The 15,817-nt window shown below is 44.1% G+C and overlaps 1 protein-coding gene across 8 annotated transcripts in view; it reads left to right on the forward strand.

Annotated features, from left to right (window-relative positions):
- The window catches only part of LOC124802476 (proton-coupled amino acid transporter-like protein pathetic), a 228,545-nt gene that overhangs the window by 135,495 nt on the left and 77,233 nt on the right, over window positions 1-15,817 (forward strand). Inside the window, exon 1 of one of the 8 annotated variants that reach the window (XM_047263281.1) lies at window positions 4,470-4,550. The exons of the other annotated variants lie outside the window; for them this stretch is intronic. Coding sequence (XP_047119237.1) covers window positions 4,503-4,550 — 48 coding nt within the window. The 5' untranslated portion in view covers window positions 4,470-4,502. Of the gene's footprint in view, window positions 1-4,469; window positions 4,551-15,817 lie in introns of those variants that run through there. 8 annotated transcript variants of the gene reach the window in all.

Raw genomic sequence — 15,817 nt, forward strand, 5'->3', positions numbered from 1 at the left:
CTGCCATACGATTGTATCCAAGGAACAAGTGTTCGATATGATCGGTCAACAGCTGCTTCGTCGAGGCCCTCCAGCAACAACTGTTGATGTACTTTTGCAGCAGATGCTTACCGCACATGTCGTCTTATTGATCTGAAACTTTTTTTGTCATGAGACATAAAAAAATTAGACCAACACGAAGGAACCAAGATAAAAGTGTAGTATTTATAAGGTGGAGGTTCCTTGGGAGGCGATAATGTAAAGACGCCAATTGTTTTTGCGAAACTGTCTATTGTTTTCAGTGAGGAAACTAAATACTCGTCACAGCAACGCTCATGCTGCTTGGTTAATAATACCGCAAATGCTAATAAAACAGTAATCGTTCTTCTAGATCTGTATCTATACTCTCGGCGTATGGCGATCCATCGTATCATTCGTGGATGAATGCCGATCTGTTAACAATCCTGTCGCGTGTTTCAGTCACTAGCGGATAATCTTCCGGATTATATCCCGAGTAGCTGAATGAACAGGAGTCAAGGCAGAAGGTAATTCGTTGCCCTCGTGAGGACGAGATCTGAAGTTTTTTTCCGTTCCTTTGTACTGCCAAGGGTCGCAGCGACGCTCATATTTACACTGGAAGCAGACAGTTTTTGTGTGCACCCGCCGTGGTGAGTCAGTGATGTGGTATTTGGTCCGTTGATGCGATAAAGATGCGTCATGCCACCGGGTAATGCAGCACCAGCAACGGATGCGGGTCGCGAGGTTCGTTAACTTGTGGCGGCGCGCTGCGGGTGGCCTATACTCCAGTGTGCCAGGGGACCATGAGGTCGCGGGAGTAGTTGACGCGGATCCGGCGTGGGGACTTTCCGACACGTCGTCACGCTAGGACGGGCCACAGGGGAGCACGTGCGCTAGGATCGCGTGCAGCGCGCGCGCGCACACACACACACACACACACACACACACACACACACACACACACTGACACTATTCTGCCGCTTGGTAGCAGTGGCCCACAACGGCGTGACCTGTGACGATTCTTGCAGAATGTGGTTACTAAGTATAGCGGAAAGATAGTGTCAGTTTTTTCAACTTGTGATGCTTGCATGCTTTAATTACATACGAGGGGCGTTTGAAAAGTCCGTGCAAAAATAAAAACTACTTACGTGTTTGAGATAAACCTTTTTTATTTTTCGACATAGTCTCCTCTTAGACTTATACACTTCGTCCAACGCTGTTCTAATGTGTTCATCCCTTCCGAATACCAGGAATTGTCCAAATCTGCAAAATAGCAATCACCTTCTCGTTTGAATAAAATCTTTGTCCCGCCAGCCATTTCTTCAAATAGGGGGACAAATAGTATTCCGAGAGAGCCAAGTCTGGAGAATAGGGGGGAATGTGAAACGAGTTGGAATCCTATTTCCAATAATTTTGCGACCAAAACTGCTGAGTTGTGTGTTAGTGCATTGTCTGATGGAAAAGGACTTTTTTGCGGTCCAATCGCCGGCGTTTTTCTTACAGCTCGGTTTTCAAACGGTCCAATAACGATGAATATTATGCACCTGTAATAGTTTTGCCCTTTTCCAGATAGTCGATGAGGATTATCCCTAGCGAATCCCAAAAGACAGTCGCCATAACCTTTCCGGCCGAAGGAATGGTTTTCGCCTTTTTTGGTGCATATTCTCCCTTGGTAGCCCATTGTTTAGATTGTTGTTTGGTCTCAGGAGTATAGTAATGTATCCATGTTTCATCCACAGTGACGAAACGACGCTTTAAGTCCTGCGGATTCTTCCAGAGCAGCTGCAAACTATCCTTGCAACACTTCACACTATTCCGTTTGTGGTGAAGCGTGAGCAATCGCGGAACCCATCTTGCGGATAGCTTTCTCGTGTCCAAATGTTTATGCAAAATATTATGTACCCGTTCATTTGAGATGCCCATAGCACTAGCAATCTCACGCACCTGAACTCTTCTTTCATCCATCACCATATTATGGATTTTATCAATAATTTCTGGAGTCGTAAGCTCCACAGGGCGTCCAGAACGTTCAGCGCCACTTGTGCCCATATGGCCACTCTGAAAATTTTGAAACCACTTATAAACTGTTTTAATCGAAGGTGCAGAGTCATCGTAATGTTTATCAAGCTTCTCTTTAGTCTCCTGAGGCGTTTTGCCTTTCATAATGTTTAATCACCACACGAAATTCTTTTTCGTCCATTTTTTTTTGACAGTCACTCGGCTTCCTTTATTCACACGAATGCCAAACATAAAGAAATAGACCAATATGGCTGAAACTTGGTGTGCGTTCTTTCCAAAGATGCGACCTACTAAACTTGACCTCGATAGGCGCCGGTGGTGCCATCTTTCGGACTTTGCCCGGACTTTTCAAACGCCCCTCGTAGAGTTCCTGCGTCCGATCATCATCATACAATGTTCTGCAGATTTTTATCCCTGTCACACTGCTGCTGCTGCTGCTGCTAATGGTCGTTGCTAAGATATGCAATGTGTCAAATAGTTTGTTAATTGGTAAAAAAAGAATATATTTGTAAAAGAGCTACAACTGAGTTCGTTTTTAGCCGCCTGCTACCGAGCGAGATGGTGCAGTGGTTAGCACATGGACTCGCATTCGGTGGAGGGGGGAGAGGCGGAGGACGACAATTCATCTGCATTTCCTGCCATCCAGATATAGGTTTTCCTTGATTTGCGTAAACCAGTGCAAATTCTAGGATGGTTCCTTTGAAAAGGGCACGGCCAATTTTCTTGCCCAGCCGTCCCTAATCCGAACTTGTGTTCCGTTCCTAACGACCGTGTTGTTGACGGGACGTTACGGTAAACTCTAACCTTTCCTCCTTCAGCTGCTTGCAGTACACCGCCCTACAGTAAACAACAGCTTGGAAATGAAAAATGAAGCTCACTGCTATTCACGAGCATAATGAGTGCTACACAATAGGCGCATGAATAACGTATATTTAGACTGAAATAGTCCTAGCTTTTTTCGACGTTCTGTGTAATACTTAGCACTGTAATAATGTAGAACGAAAGATGCTTCAACATATCGTTTTAGTGTTACTATATATTCACGCAGAGCTTCAGAAGAGTACGTATCACTTCAGTGTAGCGCGTCAGTTACACATTTATTGTAGCGTAGTTATCTCATGGACAGAGAAGAACTTGAAACCAGCTTACCGGAAATTTAAGCCGGGTCTGTTTTACAGACAACGATATTACCAACACGTCTTCGCTGATCATCGGCGCTAACTTCGAAGCGGGACTCATCACTGAAGACACTTCTACTCCAGTCAGTGAGACGTCCCATAGAGCGGTAGGACACCAACCTGACTGTCGCCCGCCATGCAGCCCAACAACCATGAGTAATAGTCTGGGGTAGCACTTATTATTATTATTATTATTATTATTATTATTATTATTATTATTATTATTATTATTATTTTTTTTTTTTTTTTTTTTTTTTAACAGCGGGACCCCTTTGGTTGTCAACCGCGGCAGCCTTGTAGCACAGCCGTACGTCGACGTTGCTCTACGCCCCGTTTTGTTGCCCTTCATGGCAAGTTATCCTGGACTTACATTCAGCAAGATAATGCTGCTCATACGCTGTGGGTTGTCTTCGTGCTTGCTAAAACCCTGCCTTGGCCAGCAAGGTCTTCGGACAGATACCAAGTTGAGAACGTTTGTGGCATTATGGGCAGTGCCCTACAACCAGCACGGGATTTTGACGATCTAACGGGCCAATTGGACAGAATTTGGCACGATGTCCATCAGGAGGATATTCAAAAACTCTATCAATCAATGGCAAGCTGAATAATTCCTTGCATTAGTGGCAGAGATGGAGCAACGCGTTGTTGACTTTCTCCGTTTTTCTTGAATACATCATCCAATTTTTCTGAAATTGTAATCGTTTGCCTGTACAAGTACGTCTCATCTACCGATTTCCATCTCTTCGGATAATTCCTTCGTGTTTTTTGCCCCCCCCCCCCCCCCCTTCTCCAGTTGTCTTCCCTATCTACGTCAAGTTGAATTAGATACGATATTAATCAGTATTACAAAAGTCTGTGGCTCAAATATCTTGCTCCTGTATAATACGAGCGTGAACTGAACTTCTTAGCAATATCAATTTACAACATCAATTTTTGAATGCCATGTGCGGGGATTCTTAGATGTCCGTTGTATTATTGCTGCGCCGTCAGCTGCCCTCTGTTAACGGCCGGCTCTACACTCCGCCGGTCCTTTCACGCGTATTCTGAAACTTTTTTTTTTGTTATGTGCGTGAAGAGAGTACATGGGTCCGGCGAGTAGCAGTTGCTAAACAAGATCAAAGTAAATTCAAGTTAGCGCGCTTGTCACGTTTCTGAACATTGCTGACGCAAATTGGTGATCACCTGTATCGACGTTGGTGGGGGCGACATCAGATAACACTTGCGTCACGGAGAGCACATGCGGGCTGCCTGAGCACAAACGCGTGGCAGACTTCGCCCGGCAAACCGGCACCTGTCGGCCTCGCTGCGATGCGGCGGCTCGTGCTCAGCGATAGGGAGGCATCGAGGCGTCGGCTGGTGAGTGAGCAGTGCGCCTCAAACGTTCCACGACTTGTCAAACGTCAGACGATACTGCAGGATGGAACTTTTTTTCCTTACGCATGCGGCCAACTACGGACTGCCTGGAACTTATGGCTATTTGACCTTGCTTTTCCTCTCTGCGGAGAATCTCTTCATTATTCCACTTCTTTTCTTTCTCTCTTGACCGTTATTAATGGTTTCTCTTCAAATTATTTTATGTTTGTATGTAAATGCTGGGCTGTTGTTTGAACAGATTGATGCAGTATGGTGTTCTGTATATCGCCTTCCCTCTCATCCAGAAAGTTACATTCACATGCTGATATACGGTCCCTGGATCGTAAAGATGTCTGACTACTACTCTATATCGGAACGGGACTACTTCTCTCGGCAGATGTTTCGTCGTCTAATTGATAGCTTCATTTAATGACAAAGGGAAACTGGGAAAGTTACAGAACTTGATAGCCAGTAAATATGGTTAAAGTAGGCATGTACACTGAAGCGCCAAAGAAATTGATATGGGCACGTGTGTTCGAATACAGTGCTATGTAAACAGGCAGAATGCGGCGCTGCGGTCGGAAACGCCTATATAAGACAGCAAGTGTCTGACGCAGTTGTTAGATCGGTTTCTACTGCTACAATAGCGGGTTATGACGATTTAAGTGAGTTTGAATGAGGTGGTATATTCGGCGCAAGAGCGATGAGACACAGCGTTTCCGAGGTAGCGATGAAGTGGAGATTTTCCCGTACGACCATTTCACGAGTGTATCGCGAATATCAAGTATCCGGAAAACATCCAATCTCCGACATCGCTGCGGTCGGAAAAAGATCGTTCAAGAACGGGACCAACGACGTGTGAAGAGAATCGTTCAACGTGACAGAAGTGCAACCCTTCCGCAAATTGCTGCGGATTTCAATGCTGAGCCATCAAGAAGTGTCAGCGTGCGAACTATTCAACGAAACATCATCGATATGGGCTTTCGGAGCCGAAGGTCCACTCGTGTACCCTTGATGACTTCACGACACGAAGCTTTACGCCTCGCCTGAGCCCATCAACACCGACATCGGACTTTTGATGTCTGGAAACACGTTGCCTGGTCGGACGAGTCTCGTTTCGAATTGTATGGAGCGGATGGACAAGTACGGGTATGGAGAAGACCTCATGAATCTATGGAGTTTTGAAGCTGGTAAAGGCTCTGTAATGGTGTGGGGCGTGTGCAGTTGGAGGGATATGGGACTCCCGATACGTGTAGATACGACTCTGAGAGGTAACACATACGTAAGCATCCTGTGTGATCACCTGCATCTGTTCGTGTCCATTGTGCATACCGACAGACGTGGGCAACTCCAACAGGACAATGCGACAGCCCACACGTCTAGAATTGCTACAGAGTTGCTCCAGGAACACTCTTCTGAGTTTAAACTCTCACGCTGGCCACCAAACTCCCCAGACATAAACATTATTGAGGGTATCTGGGGATGCCTTGCAACGTGCTGTTCAGAAGAGATCTCGACCCCACCGTGCTCTTACGTATTCATGGACAACTCTGCAGGATTCATCGTGTCATTCCCTTCTGGCACTACTTCAGACAATAGCCGAGTCCATGCCACGTCGTGTAGCGGCAATTCTGCGTGCTCGCGGTGGCCCTACACGATATTAGGCAGGTGTACCAGTTTGTGTGGCTCTCGAGTGTATATTGCAGTAAAACACACGAATGAGAGGTATCTCTGTCACAAGTTTTGAGCATGCACTGGAAAATCTGAATATCGCACGAAGCCATCTTGTTGTACGAGTAGGACAAGGAAGTGCTGAAGAAAATAGGCCAAACGACACTGAAGTTGAACTAGATTCAGTCCGGCCCATAGAGAGCGAGGAATGGTTGAATGAAAGAATAAGATGCTAGCCATTAGATCCGTATGATGAAAGAAGGGAAGGGGGTCCGAACGACAAAACTTATCTCATTGCGATTTATGAGGTCGCAATGCCGGATGCTCAATGTGCAATCGGTGCATTGGCTCGGTAGTAGCCAATCAGACTGCTGCTTCGGAAGGCGAATCATGCTGATCTCCACGCACAGCTCAAACACATGGCCACTCTCAAGACAAGATTTCAGCAACAAAACGTCGGTAACGTCCGTAACACTACTGTCTGCGAATTGAATGCGTCCGAGGTCAGCAACCGAAAGGAGACGGCTCGTGACTCTCGGTGCTGTTTGTAAACTCGGGCACCGCACCGCCGTGGCCGTCCGTAGTTCACAAGTGGGTCCCAGCAGCCAACATGACAGCAGGAGGTAACGATCCGCTGATGCAACCTCACCCGGGAGGGCGGCTCGGTCTTTTTCACTCTCAAGTTGGGGCACCTGTTTTGGCGTAAATTCTCCGAATGAGGGAAAACTGGTTTGCCTACCCACCGCGTGACTTCACATTACATTCGAACGTGACGACCAGGAACTGTTAAGTAAATTTTTCATTTTGAGCATTTAGTGCATTAACCAAATTCAGACTGTTAAAATTACTCTGCCCTCTCCATTCTTTGGTCCTCCTTGTAAGCAATCATTCGGTGATACTTGTCGGCTGGGGAAAATTAGTTTAATTGCAGAAAACGACCGTTTTAGTTCTATGACTTGTTAATTAAAGATCTGTCCGGTCTCTGATTACTATTACTGAGTTTCAAATTTTGTAGGCAACCCGATGTGTGTTTCGAAATATCAAATTAATTGTATTGGGCTCTCTTTCTTTGTGGTGGGAACTCGCCAGTATAGCCACTGTGGTCGCGCCCTGCGCGTTGTATGCCCTCAGAAAGTCTCTGCGTTACAACTCATTTTGCCCCTTTCGGATCATCTCTAAAATACCATCTCTTTTGATCTCTCTTAACTCATTAAGATGTCGGCTTCAATGAAGTTACGACGGTAAGTAGGAGTGGTAGTACCGGGCAGAGAGGTGTGTACAACAAATTAAAAAAAAAAAGGTTTTATATTATCAACGCTAGGCATCTATTTAAAATAAAAATCCTACTGAAGAGAGGGAGACCTACTTGACATTACAAGTGTATTACCACGATATATAATTACACAGTGTATAATGCACAAGCATTAAAAAAAACCACACACACAAGGAAGTACGCCTTATATGGGTTGTTAAGGAATTTACTAAAATTTAAACTCTCACAGTAGTTAATTGGCAAGGCCAGAATTAAAAGAATTAGCCTTGAGATGGTAGGTAACATCAGTATTTAAAAATTCTTACATGCAGTTTTAATTCAGGCTGGCAGCTACATAAAACTAACTTCAAATCGTAACCACCAGAGGTGTGAAGAAACACTTTAGTTTGAATGACTGTCCACAAATTATGTAATCATCAAAACAAGGGCCGTTCAAGCAGTAATCAAGAATTACATCCGCTCGTAAAAGAACCCATAGTAACGGTTGTTCAGTAGGCTGCGCAAGGTAACACACAATGTCTCGCTATCAGTTAATAATGAACAGGAAGCGCTTGTCGTAAACACAATCCCATTTTAACTTGACCAAAGCGAAGGTCACCAGACATCCGTAAACCAGTGCACCTTGTCAGCCAACAGATTTCAAGCGAGCCGAAAATCCAATGCACTTGTAAGTCAAACATATCAGACCACGCCTCAAAGCCGTTGATGTGTCCCACTTGTCGTCTAAGTCGATACACGCAGCAAACTGTGTCCACACGGCGCAGGTTGTCCACCAGATGTATGCTTCATTGCCGTTCGGCAGGAACTGAGACCACCCTGGAAAGTTCCACCGTAGCGGGCCTCGGAGCGCCGTATCACCAGTCCTGTCCAACGTCAACACTTTTTCGGCGGTGCGTGCAGAACGCGTCGAAACTGTTGGGCGGGTATTCAAAGCGGCTCGCAGATGTGACGGGATTGAACCATCAGAGATCTAACTGACGATCTATTTGCCGAGTATTTTCGTCCATTCTTACGAGGTGTCCATAAAGTTTCAACTGTCGTTTCCGCATTGTGTTCGTAATCTTTCGGTGCATTAGTCAGTTCCTCGTTTTGCTTATTTTTCCAGTTACCATCGGTAGTCTTCTGGGGTCCAAGATATTTTTTTTTGAGAATCTTCCTTTCCATGTTTTCAATTTCTTCGAGCTGTCACTTTTTATTTAAAATAAGAGTCTTAGCAATGTCGGGTCCTTCTGGTTTTATAACTAAATAGAGTGTCTGATTTTGGCTTTGTAAGATATCGGTCGTTTGTTTTAGCTGTTCTGTTGTTAGTAAGTAAGCGAGGTCTAATTTTCTGGTCTTTCCATCTTTTCATACGATATTTTTTAGACCAGTTTTTCCAGCAATTTACTGCAAGATCCCCAACATTATTTGCTTTTTTGGCTAAAAATGCAACGCCATCGGCAAAAACTAAACCCCTGATTAATTGTGAGTGTTCACAGAGGTTCTTGGCGTTTTACTTACATGTTGCCCAATCAGCTTTACATCTGAATAACACACCGTTTCTATTCTACGAGTACCCTTTTGAAATATGGCCATTGCAGCTTTGCGGTCGACGTACTTCGCATGCTGGGAAAGTACCTTCAACTTTTGGCTATCTAAAAAAAGCCACTCCGGTAGCTTTAGCTTGCACGAACGTTTATTGATCGGTGTTCAAAGTAGCTCAACTGGTTGAGAATGTGACCAATTGCGAAATACGCGCTGTTATTCGTATTTTAAATGTATGAGACGTGAAAGCTGTCGAAATTCATCGGCGGATGAATGAAGTGTGTGGAGAAAACAGTATGAGTTAGTGCTGGAATTGTTAGAAAATGGCGTAGAGTATTTAAAGACTGCCACTCAAACGTGCGCGATGAGAAAGGAAGTAAGCGACCGCCCGTCATTGCTGACCACATCGTGCAGAAAGTCGTTAAAAAAATTCAAGAAGACAGTAGCAGCACGACTTAATCCTAATAGCATGTCTTTCCTCGCGTTTCAACAAGTGTTCTCTATGAAATTGTGACAGAACGCTTACAGTATCCAAAGCTGTGCGCAATCAGGTTACAAAAAATGCACAGAACCAGTCGTTCAACCAGTGCAATGACTATCCACTAAAGTTACTATCTCGAAGGGAATACATTTCTAAGCTAAATTGTCACTAGTGTCGATACAAGGATTGCTCACGTTTCACTGGATTCTAAACAGTGCTTGGAATAGACACATTCAACGTCCCCTAAAAACTGAAGTTCCAGCAAACATTTTCAATCCGGCAACTCATGTGCACTGCGTTTTGGAGTGGGTACAGTGTTTTGTTTCTCTTCGCCTCGTAGTAGCATGGTTAATGCGGACAGTTATTGTGAGAGAGAAAAAACTGCACTGTACAATCCAAAACAAAAGGCGTGGCATGCTCAATAGAGGGATCGCTTTGCTGCGTGACAATTCCTGTCCAAGTGGTTCATCACACTCAAGATGTCATCGTGTCGTATGGTTGGAAACAATCAACCTCCATATAACCCTGACCTAGACTATCATTGCACTTAAAGAGGCACATAATCGGCTAGCGCTGCGAGGAAGATCAGAATATTAAAACGTCAGAACAGGACTGGTTAAAACATCTGGCACCATATTTCTATGAGGACGGATTTCAGAAGATGCTAATACGAACGATAAGTGCCTTAATATAGCTGGAAATTGTGTTGAAAAGTACATTAAAATCCAGGCTTTGATATAAAAATAAAATTCTTATAAATTTTTAAAAATACGCCTCGTAGAGAAATACCCCGCAAGCCTTTGTAGAATGCGTGGCAGAGGGTACTTCGTACCGATACTTCTTGTTCCACTCTCAACTTGAGCACATATTGATTCCTACACAGGAGAATATCGATCTCCAGAAACGTCATAATACGCGAGCGTAAAATACGTTCCGGTATTCTGCAATAGTCAGACGTCAGAGATACAGGCCTATAGTTTTGTACATCTGTTCGTCGAATCTTTTTCAAAGTGAGAGTGGCCTGCGCTTTTTTCGAATCGGTAGGAATATTTCGCTCGTCGAGCACTACACTGATTCTAAGAAAAGAGTCCGCAGCTCGTGGTCACGCGGTCGCGTTCTCGATTCCCGAGCACGGGGTCCCGGGTTCGATTCCCGGCGGGGTTAGGGATTTTCACCTGCCTCGAGATGACTGGGTGTTTGTGTAGTTCTCATCATTTCATCATCATTCATGCAAGTGGCAAGATTGGACTGTGAAAAGATTGGGAATTTGTTCGGGCTCTGATAACCACGCATTTGAGCGTCCCACAAACCAAAAATCATCATCATCTAAAGAGGAAGATCTTTAGCATATTCTGTATACAGTCGTAATGATATACTACCAGATACGTGTTTTGCAAAGATTTGCCAACTTAGAAACTTGCCTCTTACGTGTAGTGGCAATATCATATGTTTATGTTCACTGATGGCTGAAATCGTACTACATGGCATTGAAGTTTTTCGCGGCGGCGCCCTTACATAAAATTTTGCCTGTGTTCAGACTCCGTCAGACACAGAGAAAAATTTATACAAATTGTTCAACAGCTCATAGACATCTTTATTGTTATGAATTCGTCGTCTAATTGGAGACAGAAACGCGCAGATACATAAGATTGTGTCGGATTCGCAGGGCATTGATTTCTACGTTATCGGCAAGACACACTGTACAGAGAACAGCGGTAATCCTAAATCTGCATCAGGTGATACAGAAAGCAGTGACGCCTCGGACTCAAAGCGTTGTAACAGAGTTCCCGATGCTAGGGAACACTGCAGCATTTAACGCAGAGTAAAACAGCCAGCGGGAGCACGCTTGCGAAAGTTGGCGTGCCGCGCGGACGCAGCTGTGGTCGGGCCGGCCTGCGTGATAACGCCACGCTACGCCAGGCCACGTGTTTGCGTCGTTGCTTTCAAGGATTCCGCCTGCCTGGCAACAACTGTCTTTCTCTGGGCCTCAAAGCGCTCTCTGCAGCACCCGGTGATCACTGCAAGCCGTAGAATATTTCCCTATCCACACTGACGGAAAAAAATCGTAACACGAAAACATGATTAATGAAGATTAATGAAATTTCTGGAATACGTTTGTCCAGGTAAAATATGCCAGAGATTAAAATTGCAGGGTCACAGATTAATGTAAGCGTGAGATAATCCATTGAAAATTTGACATGCTGGAACATTAATAATCGGTGTAACCGCCGTATTGTTGAATGCAAACATGCAAACGTGTGCGCGTCTTGTTCTACAGGCGCTGGATGTCGTTTTGTGGCATGAAGTTCCGTGCCTGTTGCACTCGGTCGGGCAGTAGAGGGACGGTTAATGCTGGTTATGGATGACGATGGACTTGTCAGATGATGCCACTTATGTGCTGACGATCGAGCAAGCCAAGGCAATGTGTAGGCACTCTGTGGAGCAGTGGTATGTGGGAGAACCTTATCCTGTTGGAGAATACCCCTCTGGAATGATGTTCACAGCACAGCACAGCAGGTCGAATCACCAGACTGACGTACCAATTTGTAGTCTGGGTGCTTGGGATAACCACAAGAGTGCTTCTAATGTCATATGAAATCGCGTCCCAGACCATAATTCCAGGTGTAGGTCCATCGTGTCTAACACGTAGACAGGCTGGTTGCAGGCCCTCAACTCGGTTCCTTCTAACCAACACACGGCCATCACTGGCACCGAAGCACAACCAGATTTCATCAGGAAACACAACTGACCTCCACCCTACCCTCCAATGAACTCTAGCTTGACACCACTGAAGTTGCAAATGACTGTTTTGGAGGTCAGTGGAATGCACTCTGTAAGGATGTCGGGCTACTTAACAGTTCACTGCGGTGCCAGCTGCTACTCAAATTGCTGCTGCAGATGAAGTACGATGCACGAGAGCCATATGCCGAACACGGTGGTCTTCCCTCTCGTTAGTGCCCGGTGTTCTTGTGACCACCGCTGCCTGCAATCATGTACACTGGCTACATTCCTGCCAAATCTTTTTGCAGTATCGCAGAAGGAACATAGAGCTTCTCGTAGTTCAAAGTTGGTGAGGTTATGGTTATAGCGTCTTTGTCGCCTTAAATGCATTTTTGAGTAACATCAACTCACCATGTCCAGTCTCACAGGTAGCTAACGGTCACGACCGTTAAGCATGTATCTAAAGAAATCTGATTTTAATCCTTGCTGCTGGCGCCACTCTAATGTGAGTGGCACAAAATTTGAATAGACATCACCTTTCACAAGTAGAAACACGCCTAAAGACTTACGGTTATGCAGCACAACTCCTTCCTGGTGTTGCGATTTTTTTCAGTCAGTGTAGATTTTTTGGAATAGAAAATGCAATACCCTTATTATACGGATGTCTGTGCAAAGATAGATCTGGTAAGTCGAAACTTGGTTTACACAGAGCTCTTACATTTTTCTATGCATGCAGGTAGACACAAGGAGCCAAAAAACTGCCTTTTTATAGTTCAACCTGGATAATACGAAAAACACTTACGTTGTCTCTTCAGTTTCTTAATTATAAGAGGAATGCGTGATCTCGAATGCTCAGAGCCGTACGAAAAAGTGCATATAATATAAAGAAGCGATAGCCCTACATCTGCAACTAGGCGAAGCAGAAAAGCAGTGTTTAATGGAAAAAACTGCGCCCCTTATCACGCTAGACATTTGGGTGATCACCTATTCAGAGGCTAAGAGAGTAACTGGTGACGCGAAGAAACTGGCTATCGGTATAATAGGACCAAAAAGAAAATACCGAAGACAGCAATATATTACCTTAATCTTGAGGTGCGCTTTTACAGGCAATACAGGCTCTGCATGAGATGGATTGTTGATTTTGTAACACTGCAATCTGAAAAATCGCAAGTAAAAGCCTATGTTGACAATACGCTTGGCAAACGGCAGGTTATAACAACGAAATACTATTATCATCGTTAGAAAACGTAATTGGTGTGCAGTTGATATGGGACTGATTGAATGCGGAAGTGATGTTGAGTGTGAAGAAGTATGTAGAAAATGTTCTGTTCCATTTTCTTTCGACCGCTTCATTTAAATCCCACAGTTGCACTTTGAAGACTGAATTGCTGTTGTGCATTATTAGGTCAGTGAAGTAATTTTTTTTGAAATAGCGTAATTATTTTAAACGGGGGGAAATGTAACATTAAGTCACGAGACTGAAATACGTATTCTTTTATCTTATTATATCTATATTATGGTTGTTTGCTTTATCAAAGTTCCTCAAAGTTTCCGCTGTTTTGCATGCCAGTGGCTCGTATCACTGTTTTTCGGATGAGCTGTTTTGCTTTTGATGATATCCTCCTTTCAAGACAGTGTCCATTCCATTCAACTGCTCTTCGAAGCCTTTTGATGACAGATGTACGAAGTCGCGGGCAAACTGTAAAGTTTTTATTTCTTCACCCTGAACTGCAGTTCCTTCTCCAATTTTTTCTTTGATTTCCTTTACTGCTTGGTCAATGTTCAGATTGAATAACATCAGGGATAGGGCACAAGCCTGTCTCACTCCCTTCCCTACCACGTGTCCCTTGCATGCCTCTAGACTCTTGTAACTGCCGTCTTGTTGATGTATAAGTTGTAAATAGCTTTTCCGCCCTGTGTTTTACCCCTTTCGTAACCAAAAACTCTCTTTACTCGACACTGCTACGTAGCCACATCAAACCAACATCGACAGTCGTGGCATCAATGATCTAGCTCGAAAGTTGGTGTTAACGCCCCTCTTCTGAGTTAATCTCTGTCTTGTCACCTGTTCCACAAACCAACAGTGTTGTCTGAACAACATGGTGCCAAAGAAAACAGAAAAAGCCTTGGCACCTAAACATTGGACCTCAGAAGACTCAGAGCAAAGTAAATCCATCTTTGACACTGTGCACTCACAGAGTGGGTCCATTTCCCAGTGGTTATCTTTGTATCACAGAACGGAGTGTGTATTGGAGATCAGAACTATGCCTCTAGTAACAACGATCAGCCAGAAAGTAGTGCTTCACCTTATGCCAGCAAAAAATAAGAATTCCACACGTCCTTTGTTCGTTGTCGGAGGAGGTAGATGGCACCAGCTCTTCACCCGCTGGCGTTTGGTGGGCTCCAAGCTTTCGCTCCTTGATGTTCTCGATGAGGTTGGTATTCAGGATATCTATGGATCAAGACATGAACGGGAATTTATTGCTGTGATCTAAAAACCACTTTAGTGCGTTTCTCGCTTTCTATCATGGAGAATTACGCTGCAATGGAAAATTTCATGTCATGTTAAAAACTTGTGGAGTGCTTTCATGGTGCTGTCTGTAGCAAATTTCCCAGGAAATGTTGCTATAGGACACTGGTATAAAGAACTATCTGTTTGCTTACTGCAGGGAAGGCGATATCCTGGATGCCGACGTGTCCTGAAACAACCGTTGATGTCATGTAATGAGAAGCCTGACCCGTGTGAGAGACAAATCTCTTCCCTTCTTCTGCTTTTCAGTCACGCTTTTCCCTGTTTTTCAGGACAGTAGCACTTGCCAGAACCAAAAAGTATTGATATACGTGTTCCTCGAAGAAGCGTATTAGGACCTTCAGTGACTTTCCGTATAGCGGTAATCATGGAAAAGAAATTGTTTTCGCGGATGGCAGCAACATTACAGTGAAAAAAAAAGAACCTCCTGGAAAATAAAGCAAACCAACATCCTTTAGGAAGTTTACAGTTGGTCAGTGTGCTATAAAGTTACAATGAACATAAAATACAAAAGCCGTGAATTTTAGTTCGAAGACGGAAAATGACTCTGTTAAATAAAATGAAGATAACAGCCTTATAAGCTGTGTAACAAACACATACATTCTAGGAAAAATAAAAATTTTCACTTTTCACTTGAAATAGTGTGAACACCCAACGATACTGCAGCCAAGTGACATCGGCAGGTTAAGCACTTAGAGTCATGTCAATTTGTAACAGCCAGTTACACACCATTCATATATACACTCAATTCTTAGCTGTGGAATCCTTTCAGGGGAACATAATAGGGGCATAACAATAACAGGTCTGATTGTTCATAACACAAGGCATTTTCACACACACACACACACACACACACACACACACACACACACAGAGAGAGAGAGAGAGAGAGAGAGAGAGAGAGAGAGAATGATACGGTGAATAATTTTGCTAGAACCAAAGTAATGTGCTTACATGGAATTTGATTTAATGTCCTTCAAAGTACTTGGCTAACAGTGCAGTTGTTCCAATGCTGAATACACGACTGTAAATATTTCTGGAAAATTTCTTGTGGAAGGGTGTTCAGCTGC

The sequence above is a fragment of the Schistocerca piceifrons genome, chromosome 6 (genome assembly GCF_021461385.2).
Source record: "Schistocerca piceifrons isolate TAMUIC-IGC-003096 chromosome 6, iqSchPice1.1, whole genome shotgun sequence".
Taxonomy (NCBI): domain Eukaryota; kingdom Metazoa; phylum Arthropoda; class Insecta; order Orthoptera; family Acrididae; genus Schistocerca; species Schistocerca piceifrons.